Source organism: Pagrus pagrus (genome assembly GCF_965226575.1).
Source record: "Pagrus pagrus genome assembly, chromosome: 3".
Classification (NCBI taxonomy): domain Eukaryota; kingdom Metazoa; phylum Chordata; class Actinopteri; order Spariformes; family Sparidae; genus Pagrus; species Pagrus pagrus.
The window spans coordinates 26,604,618-26,627,207 of record NC_140187.1 but is presented as its reverse complement, the minus strand read 5'-3'; the positions used below and the strand labels follow the sequence as shown (position 1 = coordinate 26,627,207).

Sequence of the window (22,590 nt, the reverse complement as noted above, 5' to 3'; positions counted from 1 at the left end):
TCAGATTCCTGTTCATTTACTCTGAGAATGAGAGGATGAAAAAAATCTATGAAAAAATGAAATGAAATGAAAAAAAATCTACTGTGTAAATATGTTCAGAATTCCGTTTTACTGAATTTTACCTGGTGATATACAAATTAGATTAGTAAATTTACTCCACTCAAACTTCTGTTCCTTTATTTTGAGGATGAGATGACAATATAAATATTTTTTTTCTGTGCAAATATGTTCAAAAATGAGTTTTACTGAAAGTTACATCCAGTCACCTGGTGACGTCACAATATGCAAATTAGATGAGTAAATTTACTCCCATCACAAACTTTAGGTCATTATGAATATTTTTCTCATTTACAGTATGGATTTATCTCTCACCACTTCCAAGCTACAGCCTTTTGAAATCTTAAAGTCCAAACGGAATATATTGCTAAATAAACTCTGGCGCCTAGAGGGTTAATGGTAACATAGCCCAACAGGTTCTGGTAGTGGCGTCCTTAAGCTTCCCCTGAAGCACCATTTTTCACAGCTGTCTGGAAGCAGCTATGCACTTGTTCACACTCTTCAGAGCACCTTGAAATAACCAGCAACTGCTTTGTTGTTTCTTAGAAACACATGAATACATTTTATTCCTTTATTGTTAAAACACTATATTTTAAACTAGAGCTAGAAAACAGAAATTGCATTGGCAGGACAATGTGTTGCTTTCAAAAACAGTACATCTTAATAATCTGAAGCCCTCTACTGCCAAGTCAGTCTGCATTCAAATATTATTTTCATTTCCTTGGTTGTGTTAATACTGTACAAAATTCTTCGTCCATCAACCGCAGGTCCTCGCAGGCCAAACCAGGAATGGAAGCAGGTGAGAATTAATAGGAAATCTCCATATTTACAGTTCACTGTCCCCACCTCCAAAACACACACAGAACCCGTGGTGTCTATTTGCATAAACACCATGACATGTACTCTCTTGCCTGATGATCCAAACATCCTTTGAAAGAGATCGCTCCAGACTTATCAACAAATTTTCAAGAATTCAGTGTCCGGAAGTTTTGGAAAGATTGACTTGATTTCATAGTGGAACGTGCGTACGTTGTGGACGTACACAATGCCAGAGGTTTTATTAATGGAGAGGGCTCCTGTTGGCTCCTCATCCACTCCTTCCCCAAAGAGGTCAAAGTATATTAGGTAGTCCCGTTCAATATTTATCTACAACACAACACCACACACTTTACAGTCAGCTTTGGGGAGCCTGAGACTTGCATTGGTCATTTATATGATGAAAAACATGATCTAAAGTTTGATGGAGGTGATAAGATTGACGAAAAAAAATTTTTTTTTAAATATCGTATTTAAACTATTCAATGGGAAGACATTGACCTACACTGCATAAAAGTGTGATTGCAACACATTTGTTTTTGTTCCCCTTATTACAATTTGAAGTACATCAAGTCAACCATTATCTCCTACTTTGATATTATCTTTTTCAATGGAAATGCCTCAACAGAAACTTGATACGATCTCGTTCACCAACGATGCAGCACAAGTCAGCGCAAATCAACAAGTCCATTCCTTTGTCCAACGCAAAACGAAAGGGTTACATTTATATTATTTGTTCAGTGAGCATGGAAACATCAACTGTGCAGTATGTCCTTGAACTCATAGACCAACAGAGCGCTGTGAAAAAAAGTGACTGATGGTCTGATGATAATTAAAATCTTGCAAACTGATTACATAATCAAAGGTAATATTGTGACAAACTTTCAAGATGACGAAAACAACTTATTCCTGTTGGAGCAAGACAGAATTTAGATCACTGACATCTATGAAATACATAAAGTTGAGAAATAACATTTGATGTCAAAGAAAAGTAATTTCAGAAAGATTCAAAGTCTGTGTTTCTACATACCAGGAGGAAGAACCAGAGCATGATGCTTGTTCAGTACATCCACCTCCGACTGTTTGAGGACTGGATTCTGTGACATTTGAGCAAAGGAAGACCCTGCCCGTCTATGTGTGTGTGTGTGTGTGTGTGTGTGTGTGTGTGTGTGTGTATTTGGACTTGGTACAAAGTGAGGACCTTTTGAAAGTGAGGACATTTTGCCCAGTCCTCAAAGCTTCAAAAATATTAAGACTCAGTTTTAAGGGTTGGGTTATAATCAGCTCAAGGTTAGAGTTAGGGTTTGACATTAAGCTGTGAAGGTTAAGGAAAGGGTAAGGGTGTGTGTGTTCAACATTCAGTATATAATCCCCAACACGTCACTGTTTGCTTATGAATTTAAGAATCAAACAGTGCTTACAGTGATTGGCCTTCGTCCATCATTGTGAAGTATTTGCTAAATCACTCTTTTAAATAGATTGATAAGTAGGTGATGTCTTTTCATTGTTTCTACATTTGAATCCTGTGACTTCACATACAGTTAATGGTAACATAGCCCAGCAGGTTCTGTTAGTGGCGTCCTTAAGCTTCCCCTGAAGCACCATTTTTCACAGCTGTCTGGAAGCAGCTATGCACTTGTTCACACTCTTCAGAGCACCTTGAAATAACCAGCAACTGCTTTGTTGTTTCTTAGAAACACATGAATACATTTTATTCCTTTATTGTTAAAACACAGAAATTTTGTGTGAGATTTATTTTAAACTAGAGCTAGAAAACAGAATTTGCATTGGCAGGACAATGTGTTGCTTTCAAAAACAGTACATCTTAATAATCTGTAGCCCTCTACTGCCAAGTCAGTCTGCATTCAAATATTATTTTCATTTCCTTGGTTGTGTTAATACTGTACAAAATTCTTCGTCCATCAACCGCAGGTCCTCGCAGGCCAAACCAGGAATGGAAGCAGGTGAGAATTAATAGGAAATCTCCATATTTACAGTTCACTGTCCCCACCTCCAAAACACACACAGAACCCGTGGTGTCTATTTGCATAAACACCATGACATGTACTCTCTTGCCTGATGATCCAAACATCCTTTGAAAGAGATCGCTCCAGACTTATCAACAAATTTTCAAGAATTCAGTGTCCGGAAGTTTTGGAAAGATTGACTTGATTTCATAGTGGAACGTGCGTACGTTGTGGACGTACACAATGCCAGAGGTTTTATTAATGGAGAGGGCTCCTGTTGGCTCCTCATCCACTCCTTCCCCAAAGAGGTCAAAGTATATTAGGTAGTCCCGTTCAATATTTATCTACAACACAACACCACACACTTTACAGTCAGCTTTGGGGAGCCTGAGACTTGCATTGGTCATTTATATGATGAAAAACATGATCTAAAGTTTGATGGAGGTGATAAGATTGACGAAAAAAATTTTTTTTTTAAATATCGTATTTAAACTATTCAATGGGAAGACATTGACCTACACTGCATAAAAGTGTGATTGCAACACATTTGTTTTTGTTCCCCTTATTACAATTTGAAGTACATCAAGTCAACCATTATCTCCTACTTTGATATTATCTTTTTCAATGGAAATGCCTCAACAGAAACTTGATACGATCTCGTTCACCAACGATGCAGCACAAGTCAGCGCAAATCAACAAGTCCATTCCTTTGTCCAACGCAAAACGAAAGGGTTACATTTATATTATTTGTTCAGTGAGCATGGAAACATCAACTGTGCAGTATGTCCTTGAACTCATAGACCAACAGAGCGCTGTGAAAAAAAGTGACTGATGGTCTGATGATAATTAAAATCTTGCAAACTGATTACATAATCAAAGGTAATATTGTGACAAACTTTCAAGATGACGAAAACAACTTATTCCTGTTGGAGCAAGACAGAATTTAGATCACTGACATCTATGAAATACATAAAGTTGAGAAATAACATTTGATGTCAAAGAAAAGTAATTTCAGAAAGATTCAAAGTCTGTGTTTCTACATACCAGGAGGAAGAACCAGAGCACGATGCTTGTTCAGTACATCCACCTCCGACTGTTTGAGGACTGGATTCTGTGACATTTGAGCAAAGGAAGACCCTGCCCGTCTATGTGTGTGTGTGTGTGTGTGTGTGTGTGTGTGTGTGTGTGTGTGTGTGTATTTGGACTTGGTACAAAGTGAGGACCTTTTGAAAGTGAGGACATTTTGCCCAGTCCTCAAAGCTTCAAAAATATTAAGACTCAGTTTTAAGGGTTGGGTTATAATCAGCTCAAGGTTAGAGTTAGGGTTTGACATTAAGCTGTGAAGGTTAAGGAAAGGGTAAGGGTGTGTGTGTTCAACATTCAGTATATAATCCCCAACACGTCACTGTTTGCTTATGAATTTAAGAATCAAACAGTGCTTACAGTGATTGGCCTTCGTCCATCATTGTGAAGTATTTGCTAAATCACTCTTTTAAATAGATTGATAAGTAGGTGATGTCTTTTCATTGTTTCTACATTTGAATCCTGTGACTTCACATACAGTTAATGGTAACATAGCCCAGCAGGTTCTGGTAGTGGCGTCCTTAAGCTTCCCCTGAAGCACCATTTTTCACAGCTGTCTGGAAGCAGCTATGCACTTGTTCACACTCTTCAGAGCACCTTGAAATAACCAGCAACTGCTTTGTTGTTTCTTAGAAACACATGAATACATTTTATTCCTTTATTGTTAAAACACAGAAATTTTGTGTGAGATTTATTTTAAACTAGAGCTAGAAAACAGAATTTGCATTGGCAGGACAATGTGTTGCTTTCAAAAACAGTACATCTTAATAATCTGTAGCCCTCTACTGCCAAGTCAGTCTGCATTCAAATATTATTTTCATTTCCTTGGTTGTGTTAATACTGTACAAAATTCTTCGTCCATCAACCGCAGGTCCTCGCAGGCCAAACCAGGAATGGAAGCAGGTGAGAATTAATAGGAAATCTCCATATTTACAGTTCACTGTCCCCACCTCCAAAACACACACAGAACCCGTGGTGTCTATTTGCATAAACACCATGACATGTACTCTCTTGCCTGATGATCCAAACATCCTTTGAAAGAGATCGCTCCAGACTTATCAACAAATTTTCAAGAATTCAGTGTCCGGAAGTTTTGGAAAGATTGACTTGATTTCATAGTGGAACGTGCGTACGTTGTGGACGTACACAATGCCAGAGGTTTTATTAATGGAGAGGGCTCCTGTTGGCTCCTCATCCACTCCTTCCCCAAAGAGGTCAAAGTATATTAGGTAGTCCCGTTCAATATTTATCTACAACACAACACCACACACTTTACAGTCAGCTTTGGGGAGCCTGAGACTTGCATTGGTCATTTATATGATGAAAAACATGATCTAAAGTTTGATGGAGGTGATAAGATTGACGAAAAAAATTTTTTTTTTAAATATCGTATTTAAACTATTCAATGGGAAGACATTGACCTACACTGCATAAAAGTGTGATTGCAACACATTTGTTTTTGTTCCCCTTATTACAATTTGAAGTACATCAAGTCAACCATTATCTCCTACTTTGATATTATCTTTTTCAATGGAAATGCCTCAACAGAAACTTGATACGATCTCGTTCACCAACGATGCAGCACAAGTCAGCGCAAATCAACAAGTCCATTCCTTTGTCCAACGCAAAACGAAAGGGTTACATTTATATTATTTGTTCAGTGAGCATGGAAACATCAACTGTGCAGTATGTCCTTGAACTCATAGACCAACAGAGCGCTGTGAAAAAAAGTGACTGATGGTCTGATGATAATTAAAATCTTGCAAACTGATTACATAATCAAAGGTAATATTGTGACAAACTTTCAAGATGACGAAAACAACTTATTCCTGTTGGAGCAAGACAGAATTTAGATCACTGACATCTATGAAATACATAAAGTTGAGAAATAACATTTGATGTCAAAGAAAAGTAATTTCAGAAAGATTCAAAGTCTGTGTTTCTACATACCAGGAGGAAGAACCAGAGCACGATGCTTGTTCAGTACATCCACCTCCGACTGTTTGAGGACTGGATTCTGTGACATTTGAGCAAAGGAAGACCCTGCCCGTCTATGTGTGTGTGTGTGTGTGTGTGTGTGTGTGTGTGTGTGTGTGTGTGTATTTGGACTTGGTACAAAGTGAGGACCTTTTGAAAGTGAGGACATTTTGCCCAGTCCTCAAAGCTTCAAAAATATTAAGACTCAGTTTTAAGGGTTGGGTTATAATCAGCTCAAGGTTAGAGTTAGGGTTTGACATTAAGCTGTGAAGGTTAAGGAAAGGGTAAGGGTGTGTGTGTTCAACATTCAGTATATAATCCCCAACACGTCACTGTTTGCTTATGAATTTAAGAATCAAACAGTGCTTACAGTGATTGGCCTTCGTCCATCATTGTGAAGTATTTGCTAAATCACTCTTTTAAATAGATTGATAAGTAGGTGATGTCTTTTCATTGTTTCTACATTTGAATCCTGTGACTTCACATACAGTTAATGGTAACATAGCCCAGCAGGTTCTGGTAGTGGCGTCCTTAAGCTTCCCCTGAAGCACCATTTTTCACAGCTGTCTGGAAGCAGCTATGCACTTGTTCACACTCTTCAGAGCACCTTGAAATAACCAGCAACTGCTTTGTTGTTTCTTAGAAACACATGAATACATTTTATTCCTTTATTGTTAAAACACAGAAATTTTGTGTGAGATTTATTTTAAACTAGAGCTAGAAAACAGAATTTGCATTGGCAGGACAATGTGTTGCTTTCAAAAACAGTACATCTTAATAATCTGTAGCCCTCTACTGCCAAGTCAGTCTGCATTCAAATATTATTTTCATTTCCTTGGTTGTGTTAATACTGTACAAAATTCTTCGTTCATCAACCGCAGGTCCTGTCAGCTCAGAAACAGAGGAACAAATCGTGTCCTTCAAAACATGCCAAAACAGGAATGGAAGCAGGTGAGAATTAATAGGAAATCTCCATATTTACAGTTCACTGTCCCCACCTCCAAAACACACACAGAACCCAACCTACAACTCATAAATCAAAGGAAAGTCTTGAAGAAGTGATAGAGCCGGTTTGTGGAAGACAGTCGTAGCTGTGAGGCCTCTTTCAGGACCTCGCATCCCAAAGTCCACTCTTCGCCCTCAGCTGAGGTGTCAGGGATCATGCTGCAGGCGGAGATCTATCATGGAGAGGGTGCATCCTACGAAGACGATGACGGAGTCTGACTTTTCATCTTCTCTCTCTCTGGAAGTGTGGCTCTTCGCTTGACTGTGCCGGTGTGTGTTTCCTCGTCGTCCGACCTGAACACAGGGGTGTCTCCTCCGTTGGCGTTGGTGTTCTGGCTGTCGGAGGAAGAGGTTGAAGATGTGGAGGACATGCGGGACTTGGCCTCAAGACCCTCCAGGACATGTCGAAAGAGGCCGTTACTGATGACTTCCTCATTGTTGTTGTTTCCTTGGACTGTGAGTCAGATAGAAACATATTGTTAGGGATGAAACTGACTGATGGGTGTGTCTTGTGATCTCTGTTCTCTTTCTGGTTTCCATACCTGGCAGTGGGGAGGTCAGCATCCCGTCTTCCCCAGAGCTGAAGAAGACATCCAAAGTCTCCTGATCAGAGATGTCAATTAGCTCCATTTGGTCCAGCAGGTCCACGTTCACCTCCATGGACGAGATGCTGCCAATTGGAGCTGCAGGACAGGGAAAGCAATGAAATGACGTGCATCTGTATATGAGCGTGCATTCGTGTGGGATTACATGTGCTACCAGCCCAACTCACGTCTCTTGTAGTCTCTGATACAAAGGTGCGCCGAGGACAGGTAGACGTCCACATCGTGCTGGAACACCTCTTCAAAGAAACGCTGCCTCTCTCTCAACTTGAGCTGCTGTGCCGCGTCCACATCTGGGAGCCTCTGGCTGCGCTCGGTCTCCGCTAGTGATAATAACAGAAGGAGCCAGAGTTAGATACCAGCACAGGTAAAGTTTTATATCTGATACCGGGAGTTTCAAGGTCAGGGAGCATGAAAGTCTGCTATCCAATCAAACAAAGGGGATTTTCACAGACTAGTTACAGACACATACAGTAGAGACACATTTTACAGTCACACAAATGTTGTTTGTCAGAAGGGGGCGACATTGAGCTGTAAGTGACTGTAAGAGCTGGAATCTGCTTTTTATGGACTGCTGAAACACAACAAGATGACATAATGAAATATCAATCACATATATCACAATTAATAAAACATATTGTCCATATATTAACTGTAAACAACAGTTTCCATTTGCCTCTGAACTTTCATTCCCACGCTTTATGATTCATTTCACTGATACCCCACTTTTTCTGTTAGAAGTAGATAAACTACTTTGTTTGTGACTAATTAAACAGACTATCCAACTAGCCACACTGCACATTTACTAAATCAGCCCTCATCCACAGATTGATCTGCAAAAGCAAGCTGTCAGGCCCTTCACTGAGTTAATCTTGTTTGAGATACCATGCGATCCCATTTTCCCCCTCATCAGCATCACTGTAATAAAGCTGAGTGCAAGTCCAATGTGTGTGAGTGGAGGGGCGAACTGCAGCAGTGTGACTGCAGGAGGAACGAGGAGAGGGGAAAGCTGGACTGAGTACTGTAAATGTCTCTGACTATGGCCACCACTGAGAGGGAAACAGACAAGAAGAGACAAAATCAGACCTCTAAGCAATTCCTTCCAGATCAGTAAATATAAAGGAAAACAACAAATAGGAGTAAAAGGACATTTAACATTTCAGTAAACACACTAAATCGCTTCCTTGCTGAGAGGTACGTTAAAGATCCACTAAAGTTCCTCTCCATTCATTTTCAGTCAGACACAAGCAAATCTCTTGCGGGATTGACAAGCAAAACGCTAAACTTGATTTACGTAAGGGTACAGTCACACGTGCAGAATTAGAAAAGCACACAAGCAAATTTGCATATTTGTGTGGAGTTCATTTTTGGTAAACAGGCTTACAGAAAAAACAAAGTGCTGCTTCGCACATGTCCAAGTTGCTTATTTACACAATGTTCGCCAATGTGCACTCTACTCATTTGCGAGCATTGTGCTGTTTGCTCTGACGCGTAAGAAACGGTTGCGGTGACGTTGCGCTATTCCTTCACGTGCAATGGGTCTTTTCTGTTGCAGTGAACACCCTCGAAGGGGAACATGGAGCTGGAGTGAGCAGCCTATTAGCTTAGCTGAGCTTAGCACAAACACTGAAAACAGAGGGAGACAGCTAGCCTAGTTCTGTCAAAAGGTCACAAAATCAGCTTACCAGCACCTCTAAAGCCCACTGAGTTAAATGAATGAGGTATTACATTTTAACTAGTGAGGTTGAAAGTTTCTAGTAGGTAGACAGAGCCAAGATACCTGCTTCATCTGTTTCCAGTCTTTGTGCTAATCTAAGCTAACCGTGTCCTTTCTTTGAGTGGCACTGATCTTCTAACCCCTGGCAAGAAAGTGAACTGTTCATTTAAATTAATTTAATAGAAAAGGAAATATCTTTTGGCATTCTAGTATCGCTGACAAAAATTGTAATCTTTTATGAAGAGGTGCGTTTCCACTTTCTCCATTTATATAGAATCCATGTCGCACAGTCATCAGGGCAGTCGACTACTGCAACCTGCCAACAGGGACTGAGCTAATTGGATAGGGCTTTCAAGCCATGTCTAAACTTGGAATAATGTCAAGATTATCTCGCCTATGTTGAGAGCAGCAGTCACAGCAGCTCTATAAATACACCACTGGGTGATGGAGGAAAGACGTTAAGCTCAGGATGTTTACAGAACCAGGAAGAGAACGGATTCCAGGGATACTTTGTCGTCCGTAACAATGAACAAGAGACTCCCATTGACAGAACCTGTCACATAATGATCTACAGCCATGACTTAATATCTGCTGCAGTGAGGATAAAGCTGCACGCTGTGAATCCAAAAATGTAGATGTTGCCTGAAAGCAACAACGGGTTGCCATCCTCAGATTGCTGCATCAGCTCAGTCCTTCCCCGCGAGTCGTGCCCAGGCGCATGTCTGTGGCGACGGAAGGACACCCGCCTGTCACTGCAGCTCTGCTCAGCCCTGCTTGACATCCTGCCTCCTGGGGACAAGGACCTCACAGCCTCTGTGCTCAGATAGGCAGACAACTTTGGAGGGAAGAGGACAACTCAAAGCCCAAGGCTGGACGGGCTGACAGAACCTATGGGCATACTGTATGTGTGTAGACCCCGGAAAATAAACCCAGAGTCCCCCGTAGACTGAAAGCACAAAGGTCTACAAGCAAACTGACAGCCCAAAATGATGAGTTGACAGTTTCTGCCCTGACACAGTGACCATGCTGTATGTGTTTGTGCTGAAATAAACGATGAACAATCAACAAGGCATTCCTGTGTTTTACAGCGCAGAAGCAGAACCAGAACCAGAACCAGAGAGATCATCTGTTTTCAATTGATCTTACTTGTAACTGCAGTGCCTACATTACCCACAAACCATCACGATACAAAGGTATCATATCAACATTTCTACAATATGTGTCATATCATGTTCATGTGTATGAGCTAACTTTCATGTAAAGAGGTGGAGGGGATGGTGGTGGTGTTACAGCTGAAAAGAGACTCTGTTACAGACAGCGTTTCACCATTTGTAAACGGGACCACTTGATACTTTTCAGGAGTCATTTTCCAGCAGTATTTGTGGCGACGGAACCGGGAAAGTCAAAACATGATCCTTTCCTAGCCCTAGCAGAGTATACCTATCCACATTTTGTTTCATTGTCAAACTTGTAATCTTCAGCGCCAACAGACAGTGACTCAGGTGACATCACACGAGGAGGCGATGTTCGTGATTACAAGTCTGACAGCGCAGCCAGCAGGGCTCTGCTCTTAAAGCTGCAATCTTCCAAAAGAAAAGTGCTCCCCTCAGATGGCAGGAGGGCGATTACAAGTTGTCTATCCTGTGCCAGTCATCTTTATGGCATTTTGTCTTTGCAGCACTCTTGTCTGTGCGTGGACGTCTGAGGTTGTGAGTCTGCGATGTGCTCTTCTGCTCCTCGCACTGTTACACAATCGGGAACACTTTAGTCGAAGGTAGCAGCGCTGACAAAGCAAGATGTCAGTCAGAATCAGGAGCTGCCTGTTTGACGTGTGTTTGGATGAAAAGAGCTCCTTGTTTAAAGTGACCGGCCGAGGACATGATGTCAAACAAAACACTGGATTTGTAATGGATGAACGACTGTCCTTTCTTTTCTTTCCAAAGAAGAGCAAGTAGGACTCAGATAGCATGTCTGTGCTGCAGCCGTCTCCAGGAAAGTGATGCTTTCCATTACAGACTACAGGTTTAAACAAACTGCTTATCCTTGATTTTTTCTTTCCCACTCAGTTAAACACTGATCGATCACGGCATTGATTGTTTCTACTTAAAGGCTTAGGCCCGTGGAGAGCTAGAGGTTAGCTACAGATGTATATCCTCACATCGATTTCGCTTCCCTATCCAGGTCTGTTTTCCACTGAAGCACCTTGATCGATACGTCTTCCCTGGCCGCGGTCGACCCTTGTGACCTCTGATTAGTCCAACCGCTCACACGGGAAAATCGTCTGTCACGAGAAGACCCTGGCCACAGTGTCAACATGAGATCACATGACCAGTCTGCTGCAGCCATGCCACAACCCAAAGTCTATGGTTTCTTACCACAAGATGTCTGGAGGGCCTGTGGCTGCTCCAGAGAGAGGACAGAGACAAACAGCCTGCAGGCTGCAGGCTGGAGCTTGACCTCGTGTTCTGTCTCTTTGTTTACCTCTGCCTTTTTCTCTCTCACTCTTTCTGTCTTTCTCTATCTGTCAGTCCCTGTCTTTATATGTCTTTCATTCTATCTCTTGTCTTAATGTCTTTTTTATCTGTTTTTCTGTTGGTTTTTATCTTTTTCTGTCTTTTTCATTTGTCTTTCTGTCTTTCATTCCGTTTCTCTGTCTTTCTTCTCATAATTTTCTGTCTCTACGTCTCCCCTTTACACCTTTTTTTCTTTTTTGTCCATCCCTCTTCCTTTCTTCCATCTCCCTTTTTCCTTATCCTGTCTACTCTTTCTTTCTGATGTCAGTTTTCTGCTTGTCTTTCTTTGTCTCTGCCAGTCTTCATCTTTTTCTTTCCTCCATTCTGTCAGTCTAACTTTCTCTTTTTCTGTGTCTTTTTCAGACTGATTTCTTTTCGTTCTACTGCCTGCCTGCCTGCCTGCCTGTCTCTATCTCCCCCTCTGTCCCTTCTGTCTCCCCCCTCCTTCCTTTCTGCCTCCCCCTCCTTCCTTCCTCTGAGTGTTCAGGGACTTGAGAAAGAAAAGGTCATAGATCAGGGCTCGGGACCAGCTGGACACGCAGAATGACTGGAACAGACAGAAAGATAGAGACGGACAGAGTGGACCGGACATGTGTTCATGCCACTCTGCCTCCCCACATAAAGACAAACCCAGATCCTCCGCTCAGGGGGCAGAGAGAGAAAGGGCCCATTCATTGGCGGACAAAAGCAGAGATGTAGGGGAACGGGACTGGCCTGACTGACTCCTTAGACATGATGCCATTCACAGGAAATCAGTTTGGAAGTAGCAGAGGGTGAATACACCTAAACTCGGCCTTCAGAGTTACATCCTTCACTAACCACGAGACGTTAAATTCCTCTTTTTTTGCACATGAAGTTGTGTCATGAGAGACTTCTCAGCAGACCGAAGCACAGCTGGCAGCAGATATAATTAATTATCCCCACATGATGATACAGAGAAAGCTCTTTTGTCTTCAGCTGGACATATTTTCTGTTAAATGCAAAGAATCCAGTCACTCTCTCTTTAGTGACTGAATGTCATGTGCCATATTTTAAGGACGGGACCTTAAAACGCTGGTTTAGAAGCACCAGCACAGGCAACACATTGATCTGGAGGCTAGATGAAGCGATAGGAGGACTCTGTGTAGCCCAGGCTGCCATTAGGCCATCACTGTGCTAAATAAAAGCGTGAGCTCACTGGCAGATTCCCCTGTGATGTGGACAGGGACGGTCAGGGCAGAACGGAGCAGAGAAAACGGCCTCTCCAGATGATCCTGTTGTTTTAACACTTGTTGGTTGAAGGAGCAGCTCGGGCTATAACTCCTCAGTAAACAGTAGTTTAACAGAAACCCCAGTGGGCACCATTGTTTCCTCCTCTGTTTTGATTATAGAGCAGTTTGCCAGACTCTCAGTTTGAGTCTATTTATCCAAGCCAAGGCTGTTTCTGAGAAGTGGCTTCCTTATACAAATGGATGACATCATCCCTGTTTAAATGGCTGTGGCGATGGTGCATACCATGTGTTGCCTCAGCCTTCCCACCATTAGATCGAAATAGCAGACTGCCAAGAGAAAGCATCACGCAGTGGCAGTGGTTGAAGCAAAACAATGTCCTGACTCACTGCTTTCACTCTGTGTAAGAGCCTCAGTATGGAGGACAAAACATGTCTTATTCTTCCATAAATAAATACAAGGGTAAACGCTGAAAAATATGCATAAATCAGTAAATAAATATGGCAATAAATGGAGAAAAAATACATATATAAGTTAATGCAAAATTAATGTACAGAAATAAATGATTCAATATGGCAGAAAATAAACAAATGAATTAAATAGCAATAAATGAGAAGAAATAAATACAGAAATAAAAAATTAATAATCACAATAAATCAATGTTTGCAATTAACCATAACAGAAGCCAAAAACACTCATTTGCATTATTTATTTGATTTATTCATATAACTCTACATTTCTATCTTATTTACTGAAATATATATGAAACAGGTATACAGGGATAAATGAAAGCACAAATAAAGAAACACAAATAAATAACAATGGAAATGTTGACATACTGAAATTATACGTCTACAGAGCTTGTAGAAAGGCGCAGAATTAAAGTTTTTTTTCCCTTTAAAACATTATCATGAGTGGGAATCAATAGTTTTAAAATGTTTGTCGGGTCCAAAATGATTGTTTTGTTTATCTCTGTGTAAGAATTCTTCCAGCTTCTAACAAGGTGTGTTAGACAATAGTACAACGATGTTAGTATCACGTGGTATTTGTAGTTCATCAGCATCAAGAGTCTTGTTAGATTTCGGTTTGGGGGAAAAAAACAAAAGAACGTTCTACAGTATGCACCATGCATACTGTACTTGTACTCTGTATTTGTCTCCTACATTTTAATACTAATGTCTACTCTTCTTTCTTTCTCTGTCTCTCATCACACACTAGCCATGTTTCCATAAAATGTCAAGCAAATTTTAAGTGAACTTTTGAAATTTCGCCAAAAATTACAAAAAAAATTAAAAAATACGCGAATCTGGTGGGTATCCATAACCTGTTTTTAGTGAATGAACTAGGCTAGATAAAGCATAATTTCGTCAGAGGATGGCGCGGTGTAGGCTACATGGCAAGGAATTACTTTCGATAGGGCAAGTTGTAATCGTTCTTGCATGTCAGCTAGCAAACGCTCTCTAAGTTTTTTTCTAGTTTTGCACATTTCTAACGCGATATTCTTCAAAATGCGCATATTTATAGAAACATGGCTACTGTGTGGTTGTATATTGAATAGACGAGGCATGATCGCCGGCTGGCACTGAGAAAGGCGAACTTCTAACCGCTGGGACAGGCCTGAACTCTGAGGTAACACTTGTTTGGGCTGAGGCCACTGCGAATAGACTGACTGCCCTTTCCACCCAGACACTCTGTGTCAGAGAGGAGAGATTTTATTTCACATGGACAGATTCCCAACTGCGACAAGAGGAAGAGAGAGAGAGGGTGCAGAAGAAGGCAGTGAGTTGCTGTAAACACAGAGAGGCAGCAAGAAGAGTGAGGGAGGAAAGGTCAGGCAGGACAGGAACACTTGCAAAAAAAGGCTTTAAACATGGAGGAGGATGTCTTCAAAAATCTGGAGTATGATGGGAGGGAGAGGTTAGCCAAAAGTGAGTCAACACAAGGGTGTGGGTTGTAGAGATGGAGCGCATGGAGAGAAGGAATTCTGCACAGGCTCATTAGTTAAAGAGGATGTCTTGTTATTTTTACTGAGTCTCTTCCGTACCTTCCAGCACAGCACTGACCTCAGCAGCAGCAGCAGCAGGCTGTTAACAGTCTACAGCTGGTCATTAGCAGATCACTCTCTTTGCCACAGTAATTAACAGTGCCTCAGTGGTCATGAAGAATGGAGGAGCCACTGGTTGGCTACAGGTTGAAGATGTATCCTGCGCTAACAGCAAAAAGCAGAGCTGCTGCTATAACTGTGTTCTAATTTATCACAACGTAAAAAAGATGATGTTGAGTGCTCAGACACATGCTGGTCAGCACATCCTGAGAGCTCCCAGTGAAGTTACCCCCGCTGTTCAACAGCTTTCTGTTTTCTAATGACTGCAGTTTCAAAAGCGTAGCATCGCTTGCTTGTGTCTTTTTCTTTTTCCTCAGGGGAGACAGCGCTTTGAGCTGAAGTGGAACAGACAGGTGGCCACGCTTGTAAAATGGACAATAATATCTTTGGAGACTGCACTTGCTCAGGCTCACACTTTTATTTTTGGTCTCACTCACTCGCTTTTTTCTCTCCAAAAAGGCTGCCTTTTACTGGGCTCCAGTTGCAAGGACAGTAAATTATTAATGCAGGCTGTTGATGTGTGTTGTGTGTCTGTCTGGTCTGTATTTCAGTGCATGTGTGTGTGTGTGTGTGTTTTCTCCTGCATATTAGATCTGGCTGTTTTCTCAGGGACAAAGCAGCGTCCAGCACCATCGGCCCAGTCCGTCCGGGCAACAATGACATCAGTGTTAACCCTCTCCTTCTTCCCGTCATGCCTGGATTACACCCAGAATGACAATAGGACTGTTTGTAGGTCAGTGTCTTGTCCCACTGCCCTCCATAAGCCCACAAACAGACTGTCATGAGTTCTGATCAACACAATAGGCTCCCCAGCTGACAAAGTGCCGACACAGCCATGCTTTTCATTTTTTCTATGACTAATCCGCTTACCCAGAATGACTATAAATGAACAGTCAAATGAATTATTAACTGTTATTAAAGCAATCCAACCAGCCAATAATGCTCAAATCTCTGCGGGCGCTTTAAAATGGCTGCATCAGTAATCATTAGTGCATCTGGAGTGGCTGTCAACACGCTGACATAAAATCCTGTCCCATTTTATCAGATAATTACATCTGCAGTCACACTTAAAAACATCTAATTATCCAGTGAAGGTTTACCATATCCTTTAACAAGACAGCGAGGCAGACGGAGACATCATTAAACCCCTCACATGCAGTCACTTCAACATTCACACTGTTCTTCCTTGGAAAGCAGCGCTGCCTCTCTACATATTTGTTAAGGAGGTTTAGATCTGTTTTCCCCTCAGCTGGGAGGACTGTAATGTTTGGCTAAACTCAACGCAGTCTCTCACACATTTCTGCTCTGTTTGTTGAGGCTGAGGCAGGGTGGCCTGCAGACGCTCCACCAGAAGACTAGACACAGTTTTATCAAGGTCACGAAAATTCAGTTATTACTTCATCTTTATACAATATGCATGTGATTAATTTATCAGATTGCAGTATTTAAACCATGTTACAGCTGAGCTCTATTTTGTCGTATCTTTTTGTGGAACTGTAAGAATATCCCTAACTTCCTACTTTTTGGGTTTATCTATTTTTTAAAATGTAATTATTTGTCTTGCATTTCTTAATTGCATTTCTCTACAGCACTTTTATTTCCTTCATTAAAGTGAAGCAACATACTGTAATACTGTAATTATACTAAAACTATAATCTTTTATTTGGTTGGTTTTTATTCTACTTTAATAGATGTATTTTTCCTCTGGACTGGGTTTTCTAGACGATCCTTGCACACCCACTCACGTGTTTTCGCTAATTAGACCTCTGCTCAGGTGGAAGTCGGGCAGAGCTATAATGAAAATCCATGAGGTCACCAAACTGATTGAACCACTGAAAAAGACTTCAGACAGATCTAAGCACGAGACGAGTACATGGTAGAACCCATGTGAGCCTTAGATCCTCACAGAGACAAGGCCTGCAGAATCAGTCACTTCTTACAACCCACTTTAATGACTTGCTTTGCTATGAACTCACCCTTTCTATGCTAATTTTTCTTATTTCTGTCTCTTTATTCCTTTTTACTGCTCACTTAGCTGTTTGTGGACTCTACCACCTCCTGAGGTAAACATCCCTTTCCTTGCTAAACGCTCTGCTATGTGTTCACCACTTAGTCGCTAAACTTTGTCTCCGTCTGACATTTGATGTTGGGCAGGTGTGTGAGCGTGAAGCGAAACATTAAAACAATGACCTGAAAATCATTCAAACACTCACGTAGAGCTGAGGGGAGTTTGAATTCTCCACATGCGCTCTCTTTGACACACTCACAGTCATTTAATCATTTAGTAATTGCTATTAATATGAGTTAATAATAGTCAGAGGAATAATACATCTCTCCCTCACAGCAATACCAGCTCCTCAGTGAGCAAGCTCCAAATCATTAACTGAAGAAACAGGTGTATTTGTGCAACATGGTTAACAATTTGGAAGAGTGTTCACGTGATGAATTGCTGTTGTCTCTCTGTGTGGGGCTCTGAACGCTCAGTGTTAGCCTGCAGGCCTCCGCTCTGTGTATACCCACAGGATTCAGCTCAACAGTGAGGAGATGGATTTGTTAGAGGACTAATGAGAGGAGCTGGTCTGTGTCCCCCGGGCAGCACAGCTCACACCGAATAGATGGGAAGCTTATTCAGCCGTCCATGTAAGGCTGTTCATTACAATCACACACAAACATGTTTAATCAACTTAAAGTGCAGACGGGCCACGAGGCATTGTTTATAATACAATAAGCTGTGTGTTTGCACCATGTGAGCTTTTCTCACGCTGGTAAGAAAAACGATGCTGTCGGTATTCCTGCTGTTTCTTGTATTTTTTAGTGGCCACCGTAGTTTCTCCTACACACTTGTGGGTTTAGTTGGTTGCAATCTGTAACCTCACTGCTAGATGCCCCCAAGTCCTCCACACTGGAGCTTTCACACGTTATTTTGTTAGTTACTTCTCAAATTAGCCTGATAATCTGAAGTACCACACTGTTTTGATTTGATTATTCAGTCTGAAATTGAGTTCATGTTAGCATTTGCTTTTGTTTGGGCCAGTGGGGTATTTTAATTCACTTGTCCTATAGCCGCTCCCTGCTTCTGTCCTGGCAGCATCATTGTAAGTTGACAGACCCTTCCAAAGTAGTTTAAGTAACGTTTCTCACGACGATCTAAAGAAAATCTGCTGATTTAGAGTAAACACACAACCTGTTTAGCTGCATCAAAATTCAAAAAGCTTTGTTTCCTTTTTCCATCTATTCCTCTCTCTTTCTTCTGTCTCTTGCATGGGAGTTTGATGTCCCAGTGCTTGATCCGCACAACACCATGACATAACTGGAGCTGTGGGACTGTGGGAGCTGATTCATCGTTTGTCACCAGACTACTGTGACTGTTAATCATATTGTCTCCAATGGTTACATAATGTCTCTCTGTATCAGCTGGATGTGAGGAGGGCCACTTGATACTAACAAGTTGACCACAGTAACTTTATAAGGTGTTATGTCAATGTTGTGTTTACAGCTTGTGACCGTGGCCCCAAAAGATTTGTTATAGCAGGTTTAAATATACTGAGTATAAAAAACGCAGGAGTGAGCATATAAAATATCAACCAAGTTTGAGTTTTAGAAAAAATGTTTTCTAACGTTTGTCATTTTATTTTTTTTTTACATAAAATTAAATGAGCTACTTTGACTCTGGAGCATTAAACCACCAAACTACCAGAAAACAATACAGAGGACATGATGTTATTGTTTTCAATGTACAGTTAAACAAATCAGGAGAATAAAATGTGTGTAAATATCTCTCTGTCTCTCTCCCTCTCTCTCTCTCTCTCACACACACACACACACACACACATGTTTTGGTTTACACCTTCTCCAGCGTGTCCAATTTGGCCCCATTTGTATGAGCTCTAACTCACACATTAAGCTCCACGAGTAGAAAGCCGAGCAGCAGAGCAGAGACGCTGTATGTATTCCTCAGAGTGTGATTAATTAAAGATACACACTGTGCATGATATGGATCTCCACCCCTCTAATTTTGCTCATTAAACAGAACCTACTCCTCAGTCCTATCTGGGTCATGTCCAAGGGGACTGGACTCTGAATACATGGAGAAAAGAAACAATTCGTTCTGTAACACACAGATCTCAACAGCTGGTCAGTCCTTCACTCCGCAGCACGCCGACGTGCCGCTCTCTGGCATATTCCCACAATAATCCAGACGTGACAGAGCGGACTGCGGAGGGACGGAGGCTGTGGGGCAGAGCAACAGATGGGGGACGTCTCCTCTGGAGTCACAGCCCTGATCCTTTTTAGCCTCATGAAATCACACACTGATCTCACTGGGACTAATTCAATTTCAGGTCTGTAAAGTCCTATCTGGGTTGGTGTGTCTGTGGAGTGAGCTGCAGACCCCGCTGCAGCAGTCAGCCGACTCTGATGAGATCTGCAGCCTCAATCCCATTAGAAATAAGAGATCTTTGTCTGGAGCTCTGCAGTGGCCCCAATCCAAGCCTGTCTCAGTGTGTCAGTGTATGTGTGTGTGTGTGTGTGTGTGTGTGTGTGTGTGTGGGAATGCATCCCCGTTCCTGTGCAAAGAAAGTGTGACCTATTCACTTGGTATTAACGGACATTACTCAGGCTGATGATTCAACATTCCTGTCGGATCTTTCTGGGCTGGCACAGCACTTAGACCAGATCACTTCAGGCAACATGAACACAACGGCACCTATTTAACACACAGGCTAAGCTGTCACACCGTCATCAGTGTTATGTCTCTCTCATACACACACACAAAAACACACAGCCTGTGCCTCATAGTAATAAAGCAGAGAGTTAAGTGTCCATTCATAGATTACATATGGTGAATTATTCCTTTGCCTCAAATATGTGACCTTAATTTGACAGCATTAAGTGTAATATTTCATATAAGAAAGGATTTTTGACATTTTAAGAGGCGATACATAAAATGGAACGGTGGGGATATATTGGGAAAGGTGGGTTTTGCATCAACTACAGCCCTTTTTCTGTTTCTGTTTCTGTGCCTTAAAGGTGCACTGTGTCGTCTGGGGGAAGAACTGATTTTTTTATGCCTGAACAAACTGTTTTCACGACTGAATAAACTGAATAAACAAACTGACCTTAAAGGACGACACAATTTCATACTGTTTTACTTTGTTTATTTGTGGCGGACCCTGCCACCTTTCTAGCACCAAACAGTGTTCTAGGGGCCTTATTTTCATCTGAGAACAGCTTGTTTATTCAGTTATGGAAAACATGAATATGTCTGATTTTGTATTATTACCTCATTAATATAGTAAATATTAAAATTCTGAGTTGAATTTCTTCTCCAAAACTACACAGTGCCCCTTTAAATGTTCAGTCTGTGTGTGTGCTGTACTTCTGTCAACCAAATATGGAGAATAATTTCCTCCTCTATAATGTCCTGCCCTAAATCCAGAAATACAAACTGTGTCAATGGAGTGAACTTCTCTAAATTCTAAAGATGAGTTCCTGGAAAATGTTTAGAAGTTTGAAGAGTGACTCACAGGGCAGGCGTTTGCTGTGAAGGTTGGCCGATGAGGAGCTCATGCTGCAGCCGGAGAGTCGTAGGATACAGAGATGATGAGTGTGTGACGGCCGTCAGCCCTGTGAGAGTTCAGCTGAGGGGCTGCCGATCATCTCCCAACTCCTCTGCTGGAAAGTGACTGATGCTGGCTGGCCCGCTTCCCTCTCCTCTCTCCCTCCAGTGCACTATGAGCCACTTGGATGAGGCGAGAACAAGTTTGTGGCTCTGTGGAGGCGACCAGCTGACCAATGACAGGGAGGAGGGAGGAGCCGAGGGAGAGAGTGAGGAAGGGATTGAGAAGAGGGAAGGAGGGATTTTATGTAACGGAGTGGAAAATACCAAGGAGAGACAGGCACATGCCTTTGTTATTTTTGTCTTCCTTCACCCCCTCCCTCCTCCGCCCTCCCCCACCCTCACCCTCCCTTCCATCTCTTGTTCCCTGTCTCCCTTTTGTTGTTACAGATTTAAACACTCTCTCATTTGGGTCACCTTCAGGGTCAAGTGATGTCAACAAATGCTACATGAATATATCACTTTGACTGTTTTCTTGTTATTTTTTAGGCCTGTTTTTATTACGGATGTAGAATTGTTAGGTGTCTTTTAAATGAATATCCTACAAAAAACATTTAAAGAAAAATCCATTTTTTCAACTGACAGGAAATGAATCAGTAACTACTTAGATAACAGATAATCAGTGAGAGGTCTCTGGTTCCAGCTTGATCCAGTGAGGATTTGCAGCTCCTCGCTGTTTTATATCATTATAAATTGCATGTCTCTTGATTTGCACATTAATGTCAACCGACCATGTGACAATCATCCATATGCATCACATCCACAACTTCAACGCCATATCAATACAACAATGCCAATATTACCTTTACATATCAGTCAGCTGTTTTCATTTGTTTGTTATCATTTCTTATTTTAACAAATTATACCTTTAAAAATCTATAGGAGCAAAATCAGACATTTAAAAGGTGGTGGGGACATGTCTCCAGTGTCCCCAGGGCAAATGACACCTTAATTGATTCATTGAGAAAATAATCAGCACATTAATCTATGATGAAAATAATAGTTGTAGCCAAATTTCACATTTTTCATTGCTTTTACTTTTGCCAGAAAACTTTGGTTCTTATCGTTTTCTAAACTGTGTGGAAACTGATTTGTACATTTTCAGTAAAACATGTTTGATCACCGATCGTTGGCTTTAACCAGGGTTGTAAAAAGTACCCAAAACGTCACACTTGTGTAAAAGTACTGATTTTGACATAAAATATTACTCTGGTAAAAGCCAACCATACGAATAATACTTGTGTAAAGGTTTTAAAGTATCTGATGTTAAATGTACTTAAGGATCAAAAGTACATTACTGGCAATACATGCAATCAAGTATTAAAAGTAAGTAAGTAAAGTAAAAGTAAATTGTACACGTATTTGCATGTACGTTGTATACTATACTATTATCAGCCTGGACAATTATTGTATCCAACATTTGTGATTTTTCTGATTATCTGAATCTTTTTCTTGTTGTTTTTATCTGATTGCTGGTAAAATAAATTAATTAAAAAAGTAATCAAATAAATGTAGTGGAGTAAAAGTACTATATTTGCCTCAATATAGTGGAGTGGAATAATAAAGTAGTAGAAAATGATATACTTCAATAAAGTACCTCAAAATTACAGCTCAGTACAGTGTTTGAGTAAATATACTTACTGTAGTTACATTCCATCACTGGTGTTAACAACCAAATATTGCTTGGGGAGTTTTTTGGGGCTTTTTTTGACAATGCACAACATGCAAGTTTGAATCCAGACAGGGACTTTTGGTGGAAATTGCATGTCATTTCTCGAGATGAGGAATGACATGCAATTTTCTCTCACTGACTTTCCAATAAAGAGAAAGAAAAAGCAAAACTCATCATTAGCTTCTAAAAACATTCCTCAGTAGTCCTCATATTTCCTTAAAACATTATTTTGATCATCTGATTTATGGGAA

General features: G+C 41.1%; 1 protein-coding gene across 1 annotated transcript; it reads right to left on the bottom strand.

Moving 5' to 3' along the window:
* Positions 1 to 6,115: 6,115 nt before the first annotated feature.
* On the bottom strand, positions 6,116 to 20,781 carry LOC311254621 (dysbindin-like). The gene is made up of 4 exons (XM_084348494.1): positions 20,576 to 20,781; positions 7,678 to 7,830; positions 7,448 to 7,588; positions 6,116 to 7,359 (listed from the first exon to the last, which is right to left on the bottom strand). The coding sequence occupies exons 1-4, from the start codon at positions 20,616 to 20,618 to the stop codon at positions 7,100 to 7,102; spliced, it is 597 nt and encodes a 198-aa protein (XP_084204620.1). The 5' UTR covers positions 20,619 to 20,781; the 3' UTR covers positions 6,116 to 7,099.
* Between the last annotated feature and the right edge of the window lie 1,809 nt (positions 20,782 to 22,590).

Coding starts and splice junctions, on each gene's coding strand:
- LOC311254621 (XM_084348494.1), bottom strand. CDS start 20,618: ATGAGCTCCTCATCGGCCAACCTTCACAGCAAACGCCTGCCCT. Junction 7,589..7,677: donor TATCAGAGACTACAAGAGAC/GTGAGTTGGGCT, acceptor CCTGTCCTGCAG/CTCCAATTGGCAGCATCTCG. Junction 7,360..7,447: donor GCTGACCTCCCCACTGCCAG/GTATGGAAACCA, acceptor TCTGACTCACAG/TCCAAGGAAACAACAACAAT.